The sequence below is a fragment of the Ammodytes marinus genome (assembly GCF_949987685.1).
Source record: "Ammodytes marinus genome assembly, chromosome: 8".
NCBI classification, from domain to species: Eukaryota; Metazoa; Chordata; class Actinopteri; order Uranoscopiformes; family Ammodytidae; genus Ammodytes; species Ammodytes marinus.
In genome coordinates this window covers 7,991,250-8,012,134 of record NC_137212.1, presented here as the reverse complement: position 1 = coordinate 8,012,134, position 20,885 = coordinate 7,991,250, and the positions used below count along the sequence as shown (strand labels likewise).

Sequence of the window (20,885 nt, the reverse complement as noted above, 5' to 3'; positions counted from 1 at the left end):
TGGATTTTGATGAATTCCTTCCTCGTGGGAATGATTGATTTGTTCTTTGACACGCAAGCGGCCAATTGAATTCTTCCAACTGTGCAAAGAGCGGCCAATTTGTACTCCCAAATGGATAGATTAAAAACTATGAACATCAGTAACATGCTCTGCTTCGGTGGGCTATATACTGTGAATTCAAAAAGTATTTGAATGTGGAGATTTAGTTTTCATCCCTCATCTCCTTACCTTAGTATGGACTTTCCCCACTCTCTCCTCCTCCTCTTCTCACCACTCCCTCTACTTTTGGTTGAGGAAAAAGGCAGACTAGAACCAATAGGGAATGAAAGACTAGTTAGACTTGGCCCACATTTGGCCTTAATGCTACGATACTGCCATAACGGAAAGGGAATATATATCCACTCAGTTCTATATAACATGCTTAAATGACTGGAAGGGACGTGTAGCAACCATATTTACCAACATATATAATACATAACGTATTTATCTGTTCTATATTGGAAGCCCAACTGTAGCTGGCTGCTTGACTTGGCCTGTTGTTGCAGTGCCGATCTCGAGGCGACAAAACTGGACATGTTTCTCATTATATAGAGACACTTACCCGTATGTGTGTGGTCAACCCGGCAGCTGCGTTTCCATCCAAATGTTACACTGAACTTTTAGATTTGATAAAAGCGAAGAAGCATTTTTGATTGGCATTTCCAAAAATGCTTCTTGAATATCAAAAAATAACAAAAAATGCGGTAGAAAATAAGAAACAAACTTGGTGGTGGGTTTGAATGTTCCAATTAACAAGCAGATATAGAACAACAATAGAACAATATCTAAACACAAAACACTTGGAAACTGTTGTCTAACTCAATAATCATTGGATGGAAACTCAGCTGCCTCCCCACACTCCTCTTCTCCTAGAACAAGGGGACCACACTCTAAAACAAAGAGGCTGCTGGGACATGTAGTCCCTGAGAGTCTGTTTTTGCTACTTCCTTGTATCTATGAATCTTTTTTCTACTGGATCCCGAAGCCTTATATGTGCTTCTGAGAAGAGGCCAACATTGAGGGCGTGCTTGTTTTATAACCAGGAGTGTTCCCGGGTGGGTGGAGTTAACCTTCTCTTTCATGGCTACAGTCTATAACTCCACCTGTCTCGTTCCACACTACCAGCTACAAAACAAGAATGCCCCAGACTGTGTCTTGTTGCATGGGGACTGCTGTTGCCTTTTGGTACTTTGTATACAATGTAAACCTGTATGTGTTTGTGCCCTCACACTCTCCTCCTCTTCTTGCACTTTTTCTGTCCTCACTGTCTCTGTGTGCCTGTCCTTCTGTGTCTGAAATCTGCATAATGTTGTTTGACCTTCCAGATTAATTATTCATGTGTTGTGAACGTCCCCCGTGAGCTTGGTCTTGTCAGAAAATCTGCCTGTTTTGTTCTTTTTTTTGGGTTCATGTTGCCACCAGCCAATCCTAAAGAGGTTTTTAATGCTAACTCTCCTAGTCCTCTTTGTTTACCGTCGTAACCCGGGGAGCAAAGACACTTTTAGCACCAGGGACTTTTCCATTTGACCCGGGCCCTCGGTACACAGCCGAGCTGGTGATGTGGCGCGTGAGACAAGCGCCTCCAGCCGGAAAAAAGAAAAACACTATTTGAGTCATCAACAGCTTATTTCAAAGTCCCTGGGTGGCCTCGTTTTTTTTTTTTTTTTTTTATACCAGGTCTTAAAACGGTTGTCTTTTTGAAATCTCAAGAAAGCAGCGTTATATTAAATGTTGTGGGAATTGTTCCTAGGTGAGCAGAGGACATTTAGAAAGAGTTGTATGGACATGTGCAAGTATTCGAGGTGCAGACTATTCTCTCTCATTATGTAAAAGGCTGCACACGTATTTCTAGCTTTACTGGCGCAGTCATATGGAGATGAGGTGTAGCAGTCAGTGTGGAGGCCTTGTTTGAACCCAGAGTATAGCTGCTCCCTGCTGGGGCTCCTGGGAGAAGAGAAGCTCTGATCATCCACTCTGGTTCTACTGTGATGTGAGTCAGCATGGTGCTGGTTTGTCGTGACCTTTACGGATCAAACGGTAGCAAGCTGTGGCTTTCATGATGGATCCATGTTTTATTATTTGTATTCCTTGTCCAGACAAATCACTGGCCTTTTAGCTGGAGTGGTGTGTGGAGTGAAGTGGGTGAGATTGTGTTAAAGCTGTCTTGGTTAGAAAATGTCCAAAGGAGACCCAGCTATGATAAGCTAACTACAGGAAATCGGAATGTACAGTATGTCAGATCGATGGTATATACAGTATCTCACAAAAGTGAGTACACCCCTCACATTTCTTCACATTTTTCTTTATATCTTTCCATGGGACAACACTGAAGAAATGACACTTTGATACAATGTAAAGTAGTCAGTGTACAGCTTGTATAACAGTGTAAATTTACTGTCCCCTCAAAATAACTCGACACACAGCCATTAATGTCTAAACTGCTGGCAACAAAAGTGAGTACACCCCTTAGAAAAAATGTACAAATTGGGCCCAAAGTGTAAATATTTTGTGTGGCCACCATTATTTTCCAGCACTGCCTTAACCCTCTTGGGCATGTAGTTCACTAGAGCTTCACAGGTTGCAACTGGAACCCTCTTCCACCCATTTATGACAGCATCACAGAGCTGGTGGATATTAAAGACCTTGCGCTCCTCCACCTTCTGTTTGAGGATGCCCCAAAGATGCTCAATAGGGTTTAGGTCTGGAGACATGCTTGGCCAGGCCATAACCTTTACCCTCAGCTTTTTTAGCAAGCCACTGGTCGTCTTGGAGGTGTGTTTGGGGTCGTTATCATGTTGCAATACCACCCTGCGGCCCAGTTTACGAAGGTTGAGTGCACGTGGTCAGCGTCGTACACAGAGGTTGGCTTTGGAAAATAGACGTATGAGTGCTGCCAGCATTGCTGAAGGGCTTGAAGGGGTGGGGGGTCAACATGTCAGTGCTCAGACCATACGCCGCACTCTGCATCATACTGGTCTGCATGGCTGTCATCCCAGAAAGAAGCCTATTCTAAAGATGATGCAAAAGAAACCCCACAAAAAGTTTGCTGAAGACAAACAGACTACGGACATGGATTACTGCAACCATGTCCTGTGGTCTGATGAGACCAAAATACATTTATTTGGTTCAGATGGTGTTAAGAGTGTGGAGCGGCAACCAGGTGAGGAGTACAAAGACAAGTGTGTCTTGCCTAGAGTCAAGCATGGTGGTTGGAGTGTCATGGTCTGGGGCTGCATGAGTGCTGCCAGCACTGGGGATCTACAGTTCATTGAATTCTAACATGTACTGTGACATACTGAAGCAGAGCATGATCCCCTCCCTTCATAAACTGGGCCGCAGGGCAGTACTGCAACATGATAACGACCCCAAACACCCCTCCGAACGACCACTGGCTTGCTAAAGAAACTGAGGGTAAAGGTTATGGACTGGCCAAGCATGTCTCCAGTCTTAAACCCTATTGAGCATCTTTGGGGCATCCTCAAACAGAAGGTGGAGGAGCGCAAGGACTCTAATATCCACCAGCTCCTTGATGTCGTCATGAATGGGTAGAAGAGGGTTCCAGTTGCAACCTGTGAAGCTCTAGTGAACTACATGCCCAAGAGGGTTAAGGCAGTGCTAGAAAATAATGTTGGCAAAACTAAATATTGACACTTTGGGCCCAATTTGGAAATTTTTTCTTAGGGGTGTACTCACTTTTGTTGCCAACAGTTTAGACATTAATGGCTGTGTGTCGAGTTATTTTGAGGGGACAGTAAATTTACACTGTTATACAAGCTGTACACTGACTACTTGACATTGTATCAAAGTGTCATTTCTTCAGTGTTGTCGCATGGAAAGATATAATGAAATATTTGAAGAAATGTTAGGGGTGTACTCACTTTTGTGAGATGCTGTATATATTTGTGTTGAAGGTTGAAGAATAACTATTTTTCTAGTAAAAAGGGAAAGATATTTTAAATGGGTAGATTATCAGATACTAGTCCTGCTTGTCTTGAGAGTGGATACATGAGGCAAGAATGTTGCTGATCTGTTGTTTGTTGTGATTTTTTTTTTTTTTTTGATGATTATGATTTTGTTGATGTTTCCATGAGTTGAGTAGCTCAAGTCTCATCTCACCTCCTCCTTCTCATGAGAACTTAACCAGAGATGGATTAGGCGAACCAGAGACATGTATTACAAAGAAATGAGACAGATAGATTTGGAAAAGCGGTTGAAGCAGTTAACCCTTATCGTCATTTCTGAAGTTTGAGATCGGAAACGTACAAGCTGTGTCTGATCAGCTTTATGAAATCTAAACCTTAAGACTTCTGAATCATTTGAATTTTCAAGCACAACATAGATCTACTCTAACTCCAAACTGCTGCTGTATACGCTAATAAGGCAAATAAGAGATTATAGTTGGTTATACCCAGATTCTAACTGGGCTTTGATCCCAGACTTAAAAAAAAAAGACAGATTAAGGTATTACCAGGTCCTCAAATTAAAAGATTTAAGGCCTTAGAGTCGTTCATTTGTGACCTTCTATTTTACAGTTTTAACCATAACTGGTGTGAGTAAATGAGGAGAGACTTGTGATACTCATCACTTCCCACCACCACACCACATTACCACCTCTTCACTCTTCCATCCCTCTCTCCTCTCTGCTTCCTTCAGCCTGGTTGTGTAGATTAATAATAATAATCATTCATTTTATTGATGGGCACCTTTCATAACACTCAAGGACACCTTTTAGATAAACAGATTAAAATCACAAACTTGTGGATAATTGTGTTTGACCTAGTCACGGCCGAGCTCACTGTCCTCCTGCCACACTCACAAACACACACACACACACACACACACACACACTCTAACTTACACACACACATTCACTCTGTCAGTCACCTAACCCTCAGTCACTGCTGCCTGTTTTCAGGTCTTGGAACGACACAGAGAACTTCTACTCCAACGACCGCAGCATCCTGACGCTGTCGCCCATCGAGGCCACACACTGCTGACTCCCAGGGCCTGTAGGAAGCAGAATTGTGGGGTGGGCTACGAGTCATAACCACACCCACCACCACCACCGCCATTTTATAAACCTACTTCAACTTTAAATGAATGCAATATCAGCCGGATTGCAGTGTCGAACACAGATGGGAGCTGTTCGCATTATGTGAAACCAAATGACTTGGCACAACAGGCTGCTTTTGGCCTTCACCAATTAGTTTCCCCCAGTGAATCAATTATTATCGGGAATGAAACATGAAGTGTGGAGCAAGTCAGCATGGCGTGAAGCCCACATCTGTGGAGCTAAAAAAAAAAAGATCCAGCGACAACTATTATCAGATACCCGCACCTGAAATGGTGTCTGCAAAAGTCCTGCAGAAGTATCTGAAAAACCCTGATTGAAATGAAGTACTTTTTAAAAGATGTTGGCTCACAGGTTGCTGCCCAGGTACATGAACTCTCATGCAGCAATTACATTTTCATTTTCAGTCCGGTTGCCATACGTTTTGTTTCTTGCAACTGGCATATAAAAATGACCTTCTTGAATATTTGTAGACAAAGAATGAATATTTCCTGGCCATCTGGACGTTTTGCTTCAGGTGTTAGCTAATGGCAGGTATCAGTCCTATTCAAAGCATATCAGCATAAGGACTATCCAAGCTGGTTTGGAAATGCTGCAGATCCCAGAATCATTCATGTAGCACCAGGAAAAAGGCTACTCGAAGTCAGACCTCATTAAGAGTTCATCTCATAGGTGTCGACTAAAAGCTAAGTCTCGATATCATGTTGCTTCCATTAAAACTTACGTACACTTCCTCATCCCAGCTGCGACTTCACTTCTCATTTTGCTGGAGAGGAAAACAGCTAACCCACACACACTCAAGCACACACACATACACTCAAACACACTCACACACACTCACACAGTCCTGTAGCTTTCGGAGCCTGGCTGGTTCTGGTAACGTCTTGAACTTGCTTCCTTTGGACCTACAGCACTCCCTCCCTCAATACTGTACAAGGAGTTGAATCTCCAGCGTGGAACCAAAGACTGAAGTTTGAAAGATAAAGTGTTTCTTTTTGTGCCTGATTCATTGTACATTGTTAAGAGGAAGACTATTATAACTGTTTGCGCTGCTTTTCCTCGTCTTGACTTCTCAGGACTCTCTCTCTCTCTCTCTCTCCCTATCTCTTTCTCTCTTGCTCTGAAGGAGTCCGGATGGGGTCTGTTTTTAAAAAGCCATACATTTCCGAGAGGTTATATTATTGATAGATTATGAAAAGCAACTGTGGATAGAAGATGTTGTTGTTACTTTGTGTTTGGAAACTTGTTCAAACGACTTGAATGCCTTTTTTTTCTCAGTCAGCCCCGGTTAGCAAAAGGCATTTTAGCATTAAAGTCCATGGTGCTCAGGGAATATCTTTGAAGTGACTGGATTAAAAATCGTCTGTACAAACAGAATTGGAGGTAGAGATTTTTGCTTTTCGGTTGCCTATACATTTTCCTGAGTATCTGATCAGATAACGGCACCGTTCTTATTTCGGTGTCCGTGACAAAAATGGCTTTTAATGTCGAGATGCTTTTTTTCCCCTAAACCAGCGGCTGACGCACGTCGACCCAGACAGCAGAATGTCTCCAGAGAGTAAGATATATATATCAGATAATAAAATCTTATTCAGCTTCCACAGAAGTGGAAAGAAAAAGCAGAAGGTTTTGCACAAGTCACATATCAAAATCACGTTGTTGTTTTTCAAATCATCTCAGCTCGTCTCTCTCCCCATTGCAATCATCTCAATCATGTTTTTTCGCTGTTACGTTGTTGTTTTTTTCCCCCCATGTGTGTTTATAATCCAAATGTTGATGGTGTGTGTTTGTGTGTTGAAGTGTGTTTCTTTTTGTATGCCAGCCACGTCGGTTGCAGGAAAATACTTGTTGTAAGCAGGTCAATGGTGAAGGTTTCACTTTGACACCGGGTTCACCTTCTTTTCCTAAAAGGAAAAATCTTGACGGTTCTTAATTTTTTTGGGGGGGAAAGTTCAGTTGACTCCAGAAGGCCACTGACAGAAGTGTAACTGGAAATCTTTCGAGACAACCGTTTTAAACTTGACGCAAAAAACCACCTCAGCTTAACACAGGGAACATACAGAGACATAGGATGTTTCTGTAGCCACGGTTACTGTTCAAACAGCAGCTCGAAAAGTCAATAATATCAGTTCATGTAATGTTGTATTTCCTCTACGGTACACCTTGTTTGATGCATACCTGGGCCTGTTTTATCCTCTCTGTTCACGCAGGTGGAAGTGTCTATTTATTATTGCAGCAATTTTTTCTTCTGTATTTCTGTGTTGAACTTTTGTTCTTGTTTTTTTTTTACATATCACTATATATGTTTGTGGTCCTGTACATGGTTCGAATGCAGAAACTTCCCACAATGTTTTACTCTGTCTTAACTCTTGTAATCACGCGGTTCATCTTCCATTTTGGCAAATGTGTGTTGTTGTTTGTTCTGAAAGGTCACGTCTGGTTGTTAATTTTTTGTTACACTTGGGAAAATCAAGTTAACGTCACTCCATCCAACAAACCCAACACATGATGTTAAACATTTGAACTCATATCTTCTATTAAAATGACTACCTGGATACACCTATGATACCTGTAATCTGTACCCGGGTGTTAATGCTGTTTGAAGCTGCACTTTTGATTTTTACAACATAGAGGTCAGTTTGTTTTATGGATTGCGATATCCAGCCCGTGAAAATAGCTGTAAAATGTTAATCTGTGGCTCTGAATTAAGCATGGGACAATATGAAAATATATCACGATTCTCCTTACCAAAATAATTTAAAGGTGCTCCGGGGAACTTTAATTTTTTGTTCATTCTTGCACCCCCTTTGGACAGAAGTGGTCGTGTTTTTACTACACCAGCTGTAATTCCCGGGTGAGCGTACCCATGACAAAGGCATTAAGAAAAACTATATGAAAATAGCATTCTTTGCACTGATGGTTTTATTTACTGTTACATGTCATGTATGATCATCAGAGTGAAAATGACAGTTTCAGAAATATTCAAAAGTTTCTCATAGCACCTTTAAATTCATGATATGATTCTATTAATCATCATTCTCAAAAGGTTGTGAAAAGATGACAGACCTACCATAGTCTTTATAACCCCTGCAGTGGGATGCCAGTGATGGTCAATTGATGACGATATTGAATCACTTATTTGGACACTCCTCTTCACCGGAAATGTCATCAAACTCTGTTCAGGAGGATTCAGAGGCATCAGAGCTGTGACCTTAAACGATCTCAGAATACATGGCAGAGGATGGAAGACTGCAGTGTTAATGCATTTCTGATGCCCCCTTGTGCTCATCTATGAGAGACCCAACATGATCAAAACTAAATAAACAACACACAACGTCAATTATTATATAAAAGGTGTGTCCTATTCATTGGGATGTACAAATAATCAACATAAAGTTGTTACATGAGTAAAACAAAGCTCCTTCCAAGAGTTCAACAATTAAATTATCATTCATTAAAATGAATACCAACAGCTTATCTCAAAATGTCCCTTTTTTCCAGAGCAAAAGTCAATCACATAACAGTCTCCTGTTCTTGATTGATTAGTGATAAAAAACTATAAAGTTGCCATTTTGGAACTAAACAATTTTGTGAAAGTAAGCCAGACAAGGAAACAGTTCTAAAATCTATGGGACTATTTAGCAATTTCTTGGTTATATATTGATCATTTTGGGTCTCTATACTCTGTGAGGGGAAAAAAACTAAAACATCATCCAGTACAGTTTTGATCCAAAGCAGACAAAATAATGCTTCTAAATTATTCAGACTATATCCAGGTACGTTTTTTTTTCTTCTAGTTTTCACATATAAAATGTTGCACTAGAGTGATACCTTTTATGCTGTTTATGAAGAAAACCTATGGTGTAACGTGACATTATTCAAATCTGAATCTCCAAGCACTGACGTCATTGTAGAACAGCGGGGTCTGAGTACGAGGCCTCTAGGGGTTTTCTAGCAGTTAACCCGGCCACATCATTTAAAAAATGGTCTTTTAATATTTCATCTAACCTCGACTGCAGATGAATATGATCACGTCACCCGTCAGAAGCACTAGCCCAAGTTTAATTGGGTATCTTATAAAGGACGCCGATGGCTGTTTAAGTCCGCAGGCGAAGGTAGGAAGTGCTTCTGCTTCTGGGAATAGCCTATTGGCCCCGCGTTGGAATATGTGAGCAGCATCGGCAGTGCAGTCAAAATATGCAAATCAGAGCATTCTGTTTGACCTTTACACTACATTATCCAGTGACCAAGTCTCTTGTGAAATGTGTGTAGTGAAGAGAATGATCCGGAAATATTAATTGAATGGAATTATACCGAATATTACCATGATTTTTATTTTTAGTATAAATGAAGGATCATACAGAGAAGAAACATTTGGAACTGGAGAGAAAGCTGACGTCAGTGCAGAGATGCTCTTGGAAAACTCACTTAGCCGACTTGAATCAAAACTAACAGTTTCCTGGATCAAATCAGCTAAAAGGAGGAACCCAAATGAAAATGTCAAGCAGCGATCAGCTTTGTGTGTGTGTGTGTGTGTGTGTGTGTGTGTGTGTGTGTGTGTGTGTGTGTGTGTGTGTGTGTGTGTGTGTGTGTGTGTGTGTGTGTGTGTGTGTGTGTGTGTGTGTGTGTGTGTGTGTGTGTGTGTGTGTGTGTGTGTGTGTGTGTGTGTGTGTGTGTGTGTGTGTGTGTGTGTGTGTGTGTGTGTGTGTGTGTGTGTGTGTGACTCAGCACCAGGCTGCAGATCATGTCGGTTTTTATTCTCTTCTCTCATCAATAAAATCTTGCTGCACCAGATTATAAGTAACCCATTTATAATCACTCTTCTGTCGACTGGTGTCTGTCTATGTGTCTGTCTGTCCTCCCTACTGTCTGTAAATCTTGTCTTATATCTGATGTTTATGAAGATGCGGTTCTATTTACAAAATATATACATTTTTAAAAACTGGTATTTGGAGTGTGGCTTTTTTCATTTATATAAGCTCTATAATGGGAGGAGTAGATGTTAGCTGAGCAGGACCAAACAAAAACAACAGCAAAGTTGTTTCCTTTTTTACTATTTTGACCTTTTCATATTGAAATATTTTATTAACAGGAAATTAATGTACAATTATTGTCTGTTGTGTACATTTAGCAGCTTTGGTTGGAAAAAACAAGCAATTTGAAGAAGTATTCTCTGAGATATGAATAAATAGAAATTAAGTTGTTACACAAAGCAACCCACCTTTAACCACAGTACATCACATATGACATGGAGCTGTGGCTTTATACTTTTGAAACATTTTTATTACAGTATCTGAGCAGTCCAATATCATTATTTTACAAAAACTAATCATTCGTCAAAAATCTACAATATGAACACAGGTGTTGATCAGTTTAATCTACAAGGCCTCAAAACACACCAGTTAGTAAGAAGAGAGTGAGCAGCAGAAAATAAATGGGTCAAGTTCACTTGAAAGGATGGCGTATATACACAGAAACAAACCATCTGTCATTTTCAAATCAGAGCCAAAACCGTTAGCAAAAAAGTTGGGAATCGCTTGATAATTCCGGAGTGTTTTTCAGCCATTCTCCTTAGTGCCATGTTATAATCTCTTCTACAACAACACACAGGCAGACATCTGTGGAGTCAGTCTGGGTAGGCAAAATGTATGGACATCAACAAACCCCCATAGAAAATATCTTCGTAAACCAAAAATAAATTGACATCAAGCCTCTTTTATATGGTAACATCACTGTCCAGTGGAAGCCATGTAGCTTCAAAATGAACATTTTGAATGAAAAAGGAAAACATTTCTTGCTTTAAGTCAAGTTTTTTTTTTTTAAATACTGGCCAGTTTTATAATATTTACAAGTGGTACCACAGTTTTTTTGTTAAAAGGGAGTATTTGACAATGAGCCACAGTTTAAAATACATGGTTTTACTGGACAGTGATAATACTTTATCCACCCAAGATAAGTCAGTTATAAAGCCTCAAACGTTGATGTAAATTGATGGTATTCACTCAGGAAAAATGTGGAGCTCAAGTAAAAGTGAAGCTGTACACCCTCAGTCATCAGTAACTATTCCTATAGCCATCTATGGCAGAATTCAAGTGTTACATCTACCTACTCATTACTCATTCCCCTTCTGATATAGTTACAAACAATGATTTTGACTTAGTTGTGTCACTGTGTAAAGAAAAAGAACAGAGAGGACTAACAAACACTACACCGCTGAATGGAAACTTTGAGTGAAATTATAAAGATTCTCAAAAAACACAGAAGTTGCCAGAGATCCACTGATTACTGCAAAGGTAAAAACACACAAGAAAGAAAAGTCGAAACAAACCAAAAACCTCTACAAATCGACATGAAGGCAATAGTCTGATGTGTGAAAGGCAACTATACATGAGAGATTGTTTCTCTGTGTTCACCCACAGGATGAGCCTTGTTTCCCTGCTGCCACCCGAGTCAAACCCAGTGACATTTACTGTCGCTGTAACAGTGTATGACCTTTCTAAATGCATTGCGGGTGACACAACCTCGGGCCAAACTTTGCGTCTCATCCGTTTCCAGACCGAACCAAACCCTCTCACCCCAAGCTGATGATTCAGGTCCTCACTCGCATTGTTTAACAAATATCAATCAAGTTGCTGGAGACCTCTGAGCTCTGATTGGATAGCTCTCTCTCCCCCTCCGGTTGGCATAGTAACTAGTCCCGGCTCCCTCCTACCTGTCAGTGTGTATGTATGTTAGTGTGTGAGTCTGTTTACTGGCCCACCCCCTCCTCCTCTGCCTCTGGCTCCTCTTCAAACTCCACCAGAGGAGCATGGCGACTGGCCTGAGAGCCCTCGCTGAAGAAAACCTTCTTGATCACACCTGCCTTGGGCGCCCGGATCGTGTGCTGAAGAGACAGAAGCAAAACAATTCATTACAAAACGCAATGTTTGCCATAGTTAATGAGGGGACCGATCGACATACCAATCCAATTCCACACGCTAGAGACTTCTAATACAGGTCTGTAAAAAAACTGTTCCAGTAAATGGGTTTGAATACATGTAAACCTTTTTCTTTTCTGTTTTTAAATATTTATAGCGCTCTTAAATTAGAATTGCTGTACTGCTTAAGCCTTTATAACCTATTAACCTTACACATAAAAAAAAAGTATAATTCGGACGGATATATCGGACAGTATCCTTATCAGCCAATATCCAGAACCCAGATATCGGAATCAGATCAAGGCTGAAAAATAGTGGATTGGTGCATCACTAGTGACAGTGAGGATGTGTGTGTGTGTGTGTGTGTGTGTGTGTGTGTGTGTGTGTGTGTGTGTGTGTGTGTGTGTGTGTGTGTGTGTGTGTGTGTGTGTGTGTGTGTGTGTGTGTGTGTGTGTGTGTGAGCCAGCATATGTTCCTCACCTCCATCTTCATGGCATTCATAACCATCAGAGGGTCTCCTAGAGCCACTGTGTCCCCGGCCTTCACCATCACCTGAACACAACACAACAAATGGATTTCAAACGTATTTGAAGTTGCTGTAAGTCTCTTGTTAAATGTCATCCTTTTTTAAAATATTTTCTGCTGTTTAATATATAGCAGACAGTGTGCTCTTATCACCTCTGCTTCAGCCTCATTACACTGGCTGCAGATGTGTCCCCATTAAATTTACATTTCTGTGACTAAGTCCAATTAATTTCTGTATCAGCAGGAATGTATTACAGACTGGAAGCACAATACAGTTATGTCCAAAACTCCAATAACCTTTAACAACTCTAAAGTTCACTTATCAACATACTGTATATCTTGCTAATTAACAACATGGTGTGGGGGATACAATAGGAAAGGAAATGAACAACTATCTACATTTGTTTAGCTCTTTGCTGTTGTTTCTTGAACCAAAGTCTAATTCCTGTACTCAAGAGCTGTGGGAAGACATTTTTAACAACCGGTTCAGCCTTAAGAAAACAAACCCAATTCCTCTGGATGACAATGGTTCAAATCACTGCAAATTATAACACATTTGTCAATACAACCAAACTCACCTTCTCTATGGTTCCAGTCATGGGGGCCACAGCTGCCCCCTGAGCTGCAGAGCCGCTCACCCCAGCCAGATACTTGGGCACTGGGACAGACACTTCAGCGCTGCCCTCCTACAGAAACAGTGGCAGGTTAAAGGTTATTCTTATTAAATTGACTGAATTTACAGCTTTGACTAAATATCTTATTTGGGCATTTTACTCCATGAGGAATTCACTTTTTATTCAGAAACATTGAAGTAATCTTAAAAAAAATTGTGCATTTTTAATAAATACAACATTGATTTGAGTAAATCTGTGTATGAACCATAATAATAAAATGACTGCCTTCAAGAAGTAATAGTATTAGTAGTAGAAGTAGTATTGGTGGGAATGTACCATGGAGAACAGGTGCACTGTGTTGTCCAGGATCACCAGTTTGGGACGAGACTTTACGCCGTCGACGGTGCAGTGAAGGAATGACACTCCACCCTCCATCTCCAGCTCCCCAGTCACATGGTACGACTTCTCACCCATCTGTTAACAAGACATGTATTGGTGATAAATGTGAAGGGGGCAGATCTATGACTATATCTTCACCTCTTTAATCTACGCTGGGCTTGGGCAGTATTCAATTCACTAAATAATGGCTGTGAGATGTGGTTGAAAGCTCCACAAAAATTGACCCGGAGTTAAGATTACTTTTTCAAACTACTGTTCCTTCGGCCTATGTACTAACTTTCATGTGTAGGAAATTTCATTTGGTTGATTTTAAATATTAAAAATCATACTTTAATATGAGCTATGATCAATATTTTAAGTGTACAGAAATCTGCCCTATAAGAAAGATTGTCGGTACTTTTCTATGAAAACATTAAAAATTAAACTCTCCCTGCATTCCAAATCGCATACTTTTTAATTTTACTATACTACATATACTGCAGCTGCCCTTTTAAAAGTATGTACTTTGCATGCAGTATGCATATATATAAGACATGCTATTTCATCTATACATTTCGCCTTGAACTTTTGACTTTTCGTCCAAGTACATAGCACTAGTTGTTCTCTCTCGGTGGCTCAGTCCATGTGATGCAAGTTGCACTCAGAACAGCAAAAAGAACATGCTGGCTTGCATACTGCAAAATGATACCGGATGTTGTAGGACATATTGGTATTTCTGGCATGTAACATTTGTATTGGGGGACATCCTAAATCTCTTTCTGGCATGCTAAATAGTGCGGAAGTAGAGGTATAGACAGTGATTAATGTTGTAGGACAGAAGGCCTTTTTCCAACTCACCTTCATTGTGTAGCTTCTGTCTTTGTTGTACACGATGACCACATCAACTTCTGAAAAGACAAACACACGAGGAGAGACTAAAGTTACTTCAGCTGAACATCGTCTGCACTCTGACTCAGCAGCAGCAGACAGGGGGATTTATTTTTAGCTTAGCGTTGCCACGTTTAATAGAAGCGTTGAATAATGGATATAGGTTCATTATCAAACTGTCAAAAGACCAGACCCCGGCCCAGACTTAATGATTCAAAACAGTCATTAAATCACATCCACAGTTATGAATCAACCCCTTCACTGCAGGGCTCTGCTTATTAAAACTGAAACACTAATTTAACATATAATTTAATAGTCACGGTGGTCATTCTATAAATCTAAACACAAAGTTAATACACCAGGTTTTTAATTGGTCCAGTTATTAGATAAGTGATGAGAGGAAGAGAGGGACTTTCCTGTCCTGCCATTATTGAAGTGAGTGCTTAAACAAAATTAACCAACAACAATACTGATAATAAATCACATAAATTGTTAATCCATTATGAAAAACATGAGTATTTGCTATCTATCTTTGTTTATGTTGTGTTCATTTGAATGGATTTGCTTCGGTCTGTTGGAGGGACAAAACCAGAAATGTAGAAGGTGGTTTTAGAAAAATTTAAAAAATGTAGTATGTTAAAAAGTGCCTGGAATCATAAGTTTGTCATGTGTTAAGTTGAACTACAAAAAAAACTTTGACAAAAATGTCTACTTTGCAGTCACTTCATATTCTATCAGTCAAAATTCAGATTTTCTATTCGTCTCCTTGCCCTTACACTAGGGGGCGGTACAGGCTCACCACACATCTGTCACTTACTTTTGTCTCCCAGCTGTAGCGTCATGCTTCTGTTAAAGTGACTGTTGCTTCGCCATCCGCTGCTTGAGCCAAATGGGGAGAAGGGGTCTGAAAAATCACACACACACACATTAGTATACGATTACTTTTTCAGGTCAGATATTCTATAAATAACCATCCCCTCACCATTAGAGCTCTTGGTGAACTCCTGTGTGTGTTTCCTCTCCTGTAGCACCAGGCCCAGGGCGGCGTGGCAGAGCGTTGCCCCAGACGGAGCCCTGGGAGCGGGGAAGAGGGAGGCGTAGTGCTGGGGGATGAAGCTGGTGGTCACGTTGCCCGCCTCAAACTCCGGATGGCCCGAAAGACTCAGCAGAAAGTCAATGTTGGTGTTCAGTCCCACGATCTGAGGACAGGGGCAGTAGTAGAGAGGACAGAAAGGACGCAAAGAAAAGTTGAGATAGAGATCTGTGAATAAAGGCATATTGCATGTATTCGTTGGATAATTTCCAGTTAAAAGCAAAACTTAGGGTTACATGTAACAAATCATTTGAGTGTGTGTGTGTGTGTGTGTGTGTGTGTGTGTGTGTGTGTGTGTGTGTGTGTGTGTGTGTGTGTGTGTGTGTGTGTGTGTGTGTGTGTGTGTATGTGTGTGTGCGTGTGTGTGTGTGTCTGTCTTACATTGTACTGTCGTAAGCAGTACCGCAGCTTCTTTAATGCAGCAGATCGGTCTTCTCCCCACACCACAAGCTTGGCGATCATTGGGTCATAGTGTGCTGACACTTCGTCCCCTGAAGACACACATAAACACACGCATGTATTTTTGCATTACAGTGCTAATTCTTTATTATATACACAGACCTACACAGACACTACTTATACCTCCATTCTCATGTTGGATTGATTGATCATGGATCAAGAATTTAAAAAAAAAATTAACAATTGGATGATTTCTGCCTTAATCTTTGTTTTGTACGTAACCAGGAAGTTCAGCCATTGTGATAAATATCAAGCAACGAATAGTTCTAGTAGTGAATTGGAAACTCGATTCTTTAAAAGAAACAGAAAGATTTAACAAACTATGTAAAACACCACCGGAGGAATGTAAAGACTCCCTACCATCCCTGACTCCAGTCTCTATGCGCGTGTGTTGGTCAGCTGGAGGGGTGGAGAGGTGCAGCAGAGGCCCCGCCCCTGGCAGGAAGTCATTGTTGGGGTCCTCGGCGTAGATGCGGGCCTCAAAGGAGTGCCCGTTCAGAATGATGTCATCCTGGAGGAGAGGCAGACGCTCCCCTGCTGCCACCTGGAGGGGATTCACACCAAGAGCAATCAGTCATCAAAACTTTATGTTCAATTTCAGCAATATATGTAACAGACACACATAGGTATGGAAAATAAGTTTCTCTACGACTCACCGTGCAATAAGTACAAAGGATTAAAAAAGATGAGTAATATATTACAATTAATTCATTCTAAATAGTGCGAAAAGTAAGTCAAAACCAAAACAGTCGAAAAATAACTAAATTGAAAATGTACAATATAAAAATGGAATAACACTTCACAGTCAGGGAATAAATAGATGCATAAAAAAATTAAAACACACAACCCTGATTAAAAGCAAGGAAAAAGGTATTGTTTCTATGAAGTGGCTTTAGTCTTCTCTCCCTCCCTCTGCTCTCTCACCCTGAGCTGCCACTCCACCAGGTCAGTCCCAGTGATCATCTCAGAGACGGGGTGTTCCACCTGTAGCCTGGTGTTCATCTCCATGAAGTAAAAGTTATGCTCCGCGTCCATTATGAACTCCACCGTGCCTACACAGGAGAGAACAAACAATATCATTAGAATAATACTTAACACGTCTTTATTTGTATAGCACCCTTCATACATGAAATGCAGCTGAAATTGCTTTATATGCACAACATGAAAACAATACAATACAAGCATCTAAAAGCATAATTCATATAGCAAGCGTAAAAAAAATGTAATAAAAAATTATGGTGATGGTATGAAGGTGTTGATAAGCTGTGAGGTCTGGTTGTAAGCTGTTTGTGTGTCTCACCTGCCCCCACGTAGTCCACAGCCTTGGCTGCTTTGACCGCAGCCTCTCCAAGTTTCCTCCGCACCTCGGCACTAATACCAGGCTGAAAGAATGCACATAGAAAAAGTTGAAAATAAATTTTTTTTTTTAAACTATCACAGCCTTAATGTCCAGTTTCACATGATAGAGCCATGCACTCAATCCTTTGTGATTGGTGGCTGTGAACTCTACAGACACAGGTGGACTAAACTTTTTTTCAAGATTTTTATCATCATGATACATGTATTCTCTTTGAAGACTAAGAGAGTAGTAGGAAAACTAACTGTATGTTTATGGGTTTGTAGCAAAACAGACTTCCAGTTTCTTGTTCTGAAGTTTAGTCTGATTTGTGCAAAAGTTTACAGGTCCCTACTTATCAGTCAATATAAACTGAGTGATACATCCATGCTCCAACCACTCACTCTCTCACTCACTCTCTCACTCACTCACTCTCTCACTCACTCACCCCTGGTGCTTCCTCTATGATCTTCTGATGTCTCCTCTGGACGCTGCAGTCTCTCTCAAACAGATAGACAGCGTTACCGTGCATGTCCCCGAACACCTGAACCTCCACATGTCTACGAGAGATAGGCAGACAGACAGACCGTCACATAGATACACATAACACGGTGGTAGAAAGGGTTGGTTAGTAGTTATAATTGAATGAATATAAATACCTGGGATCCTCAACAAACTTCTCGATCAGCATTACGTCATCGTTGAAGGACTTTCTGGCTTCTCTTCTGGCCGATTCCAACTGCTCCAAGAATTCAGAGTCTGTCCGTGCAATACGCATCCCCTAAACCAGACACACACACACACACACAGACGCAAACACACACACACAAACAAACAAGGTTATTTTATGTCTACTGGAGTTATTTAGTTAATATTATTCAAGCTTTATGTCGTCCTCTCACCTTCCCTCCTCCTCCTCTGACTGCCTTAATCATCACAGGGAATCCTATCTGGGCCGCCTCTGCCTGAAGCTTCTCATTTGATTGGTCCTCTCCATGGTAACCACCAATGATTGGCACCCCAGCAGCTGACATGATGTATTTGGATGTGCTGAAAAGTGCACAATGAAGTTTCTAAGTGACTTTTGTATTATTAAATGTTGTTATTTTTGATCATTTTTTGTATATACAATGTTGTTACCTTTTAATGCCCATGTCTCGGATGGCAGAGGATGGTGGACCGATGAATATGATGCCTTCCTGTTTACACGCCTCTGCAAACTCTGTGTTTTCTGACAGAAAGCCGTAACCAGGATGGACCGCCTACAATCGTACAAATGCACAGAGATGTTTTTGAACAATTTAACAATGTCAAAGCTCCTAACAGATTAAGGGGTTAAAAAGACCTGACCATCATAATGAACACTTCCTTTTGAAGTAAATTCTTTAAGCAGGGCCTAAGGGAAATAACAGCATGACTTCTCTTCCCAAAGCGGTTCACGACAAGTAGAGAATGACTCACATGTGATCCAGATTTCTTCGCCACCTCCAAAACTTTCTCCATGGAGAGGTAACTCTGCTGGGAGGCTGCAGGGCCGATGTGGTAGGCTTCATCTGCCTGCAATGAATACAAAGCATCAAAACAGACTGTTAAGAAATGAACATAGCCAATGCAAGAGAACTAATAATGGACAGCACTTTAGCAATGTGCTGTCTCTTTTTTGGAGCACAAAGTGTAGAGGAAGACAGGGAGAAAAGACTGAGAAGCAGATGATTAAAAATACTTAAGAAAACCGATCCAACATCTCACCATGGCGACGTGCATGGAGTCTCTGTCTGCGTCACTGTACACAGCCACAGAGCGGACGCCCATCTTCTTGGCCGTGCGCATCACACGACACGCAATCTCCCCTCGATTGGCGATCAGCACCTTCTCTATCCTTCCCACACCTGAACAAAGCAAAGAAGACACTTGAAGAGGTTTTCTCCAACATGTCAACAATATAAAACATGACAGACTCCAAAACATGTATTTTGGCTTATATTTTTCTGAATTTTAAATTTGTTTTATGTACTTTATTGTAGGAGCAAAAATGAATCTGACAGTTATTTTTCACATTCACAGCATCCTACACTTTTGTTATATGCAATCAATTAAAAGAAAATAGAGAAGAATAAATAAAAGAGAAGAACATGTGATGTACATACATACATATGTACAAAAAATACATACATAAAAAAAATGTAAATAATAAAAATTGAATAATAATAAATGTACAAGAGTACATTCACATACATAGGCCTACATACATATACATAACCAGTACAGATATACTCACCAAACAACATGTAATAAAATATATATATATATAAATGAACTCTTCTTACTCTAAGAAGTTTCTAAATGATGGTGGAGTAGGTTTTAACCAGTTCCTCGTTATCTGTTTCATCGCTTTGATTCTAAGTAGCCTTAACAAATGTGTATCTATTTCTGATGTGAGTTCAGCTGGTGATACACCTAAACTAAAACATTTTGGTTCAGGACAGGAGCCTGCTTGATTTGGAAAATTTTCATAATAGACTTTGTAATCAGTTGCCAGAACTTGTTTCTGAAATTTGATAGTCTGAATATCTCAAAACTTAATTGATTGTAAAATAATATTTTATTTTTTTGCAGCACCTATGCTTTACTGCCAATATCACCTTCACACTGGAATGTATGTTTTTACAGTTAGTTACAGTTATAATCCCAAACAGATGATCATCAAGGCAAAATTCACTTAACTCTAACAACTGTTTTCAAGTTTCTAATAAAAACAGATACATTTTGTATAAGGTGTTCCAACATAATATTACAAGGAGCATTTTCTTTACACTCACCTCCTGAAACAAGCCTCAAGCCTCTTTTGGTCCATGACAATTTTCTGAGAGGAGATTTAAAAAAAGGAGAAGAGGAGAGCTGTCAGCCCCATTCAAATGTCTACGTACATAGCTGTAAAGGGCAGCAGAGCATATGCTAAATGTAAAACATTACGTGATGTAACTATAAAACAAACCCCAGCCTCAGTAACTTAGCTGAACGTGTTCCTAAATGAAGGCGTTTGTGTGCAAAACACTGTGCATGTTGTTGTATGAGCAGCATTAGACACGTTAGCTGATGCTACCTTTATTTAACCTTGCTGGACTCTTAGCTGATTCATTTGCTTACGTTATGATAAAAACAAAACATTTTAAGAACACGTTGATATCTAGGGGAGAATTAACCAGATTTGTATCCTTGTCAGTTATAACGAGCACAGGTAGATACTCAAATACAACGTGAAGTTAAGAACAGCTGTCAGGTTAGCTCTGTGTTAACATTGCTGGGCTTGCAAACTTGATAGCTGTTAGCTTATTTTAAAAATAAGGTAATACCAATTGTGCTTGGTGGGAGTTAAAGTTTGAAGGGGCTATAACACGGCAGTTCTGTAACGCTTTGATACTCACTGTGTAAATATTCTTAGGCCCTGCAGAGTTGGGAAACTCAGGATAACTGCAGCCATAGCTACCAGATACTGAAGCAAGCTGCTACCTGGCTCGCTAACCTACTGTCTGACCAGCTGATGAGGGAAAGGCGAAGCTGTAAT

General features: G+C 40.4%; 2 protein-coding genes across 2 annotated transcripts in view; one reads left to right on the top strand and one right to left on the bottom strand.

Moving 5' to 3' along the window:
* atp11b (ATPase phospholipid transporting 11B) overlaps positions 1-7,717 on the top strand; it is a 51,133-nt gene extending 43,416 nt beyond the window's left edge. The window contains exon 30 of the mRNA XM_080032524.1: positions 4,955-7,717. Coding sequence (XP_079888650.1) covers positions 4,955-5,036 — 82 coding nt within the window. The 3' untranslated portion in view covers positions 5,037-7,717. The remainder of the gene's footprint in view (positions 1-4,954) is intronic.
* Positions 7,718-10,416: 2,699 nt separating this feature from the next.
* Positions 10,417-20,885, bottom strand: mccc1 (methylcrotonyl-CoA carboxylase subunit). The gene is made up of 19 exons (XM_080032480.1): positions 20,746-20,885; positions 20,140-20,183; positions 19,070-19,209; positions 18,782-18,877; positions 18,461-18,582; positions 18,223-18,370; positions 17,980-18,101; positions 17,769-17,880; positions 17,285-17,366; positions 16,909-17,036; positions 16,345-16,528; positions 15,907-16,016; positions 15,415-15,631; positions 15,250-15,336; positions 14,403-14,452; positions 13,503-13,640; positions 13,131-13,238; positions 12,508-12,579; positions 10,417-11,993 (listed from the first exon to the last, which is right to left on the bottom strand). Exons 1-19 carry the CDS (start codon positions 20,799-20,801, stop codon positions 11,859-11,861), a joined length of 2,151 nt encoding a protein of 716 aa, XP_079888606.1. The 5' UTR covers positions 20,802-20,885; the 3' UTR covers positions 10,417-11,858.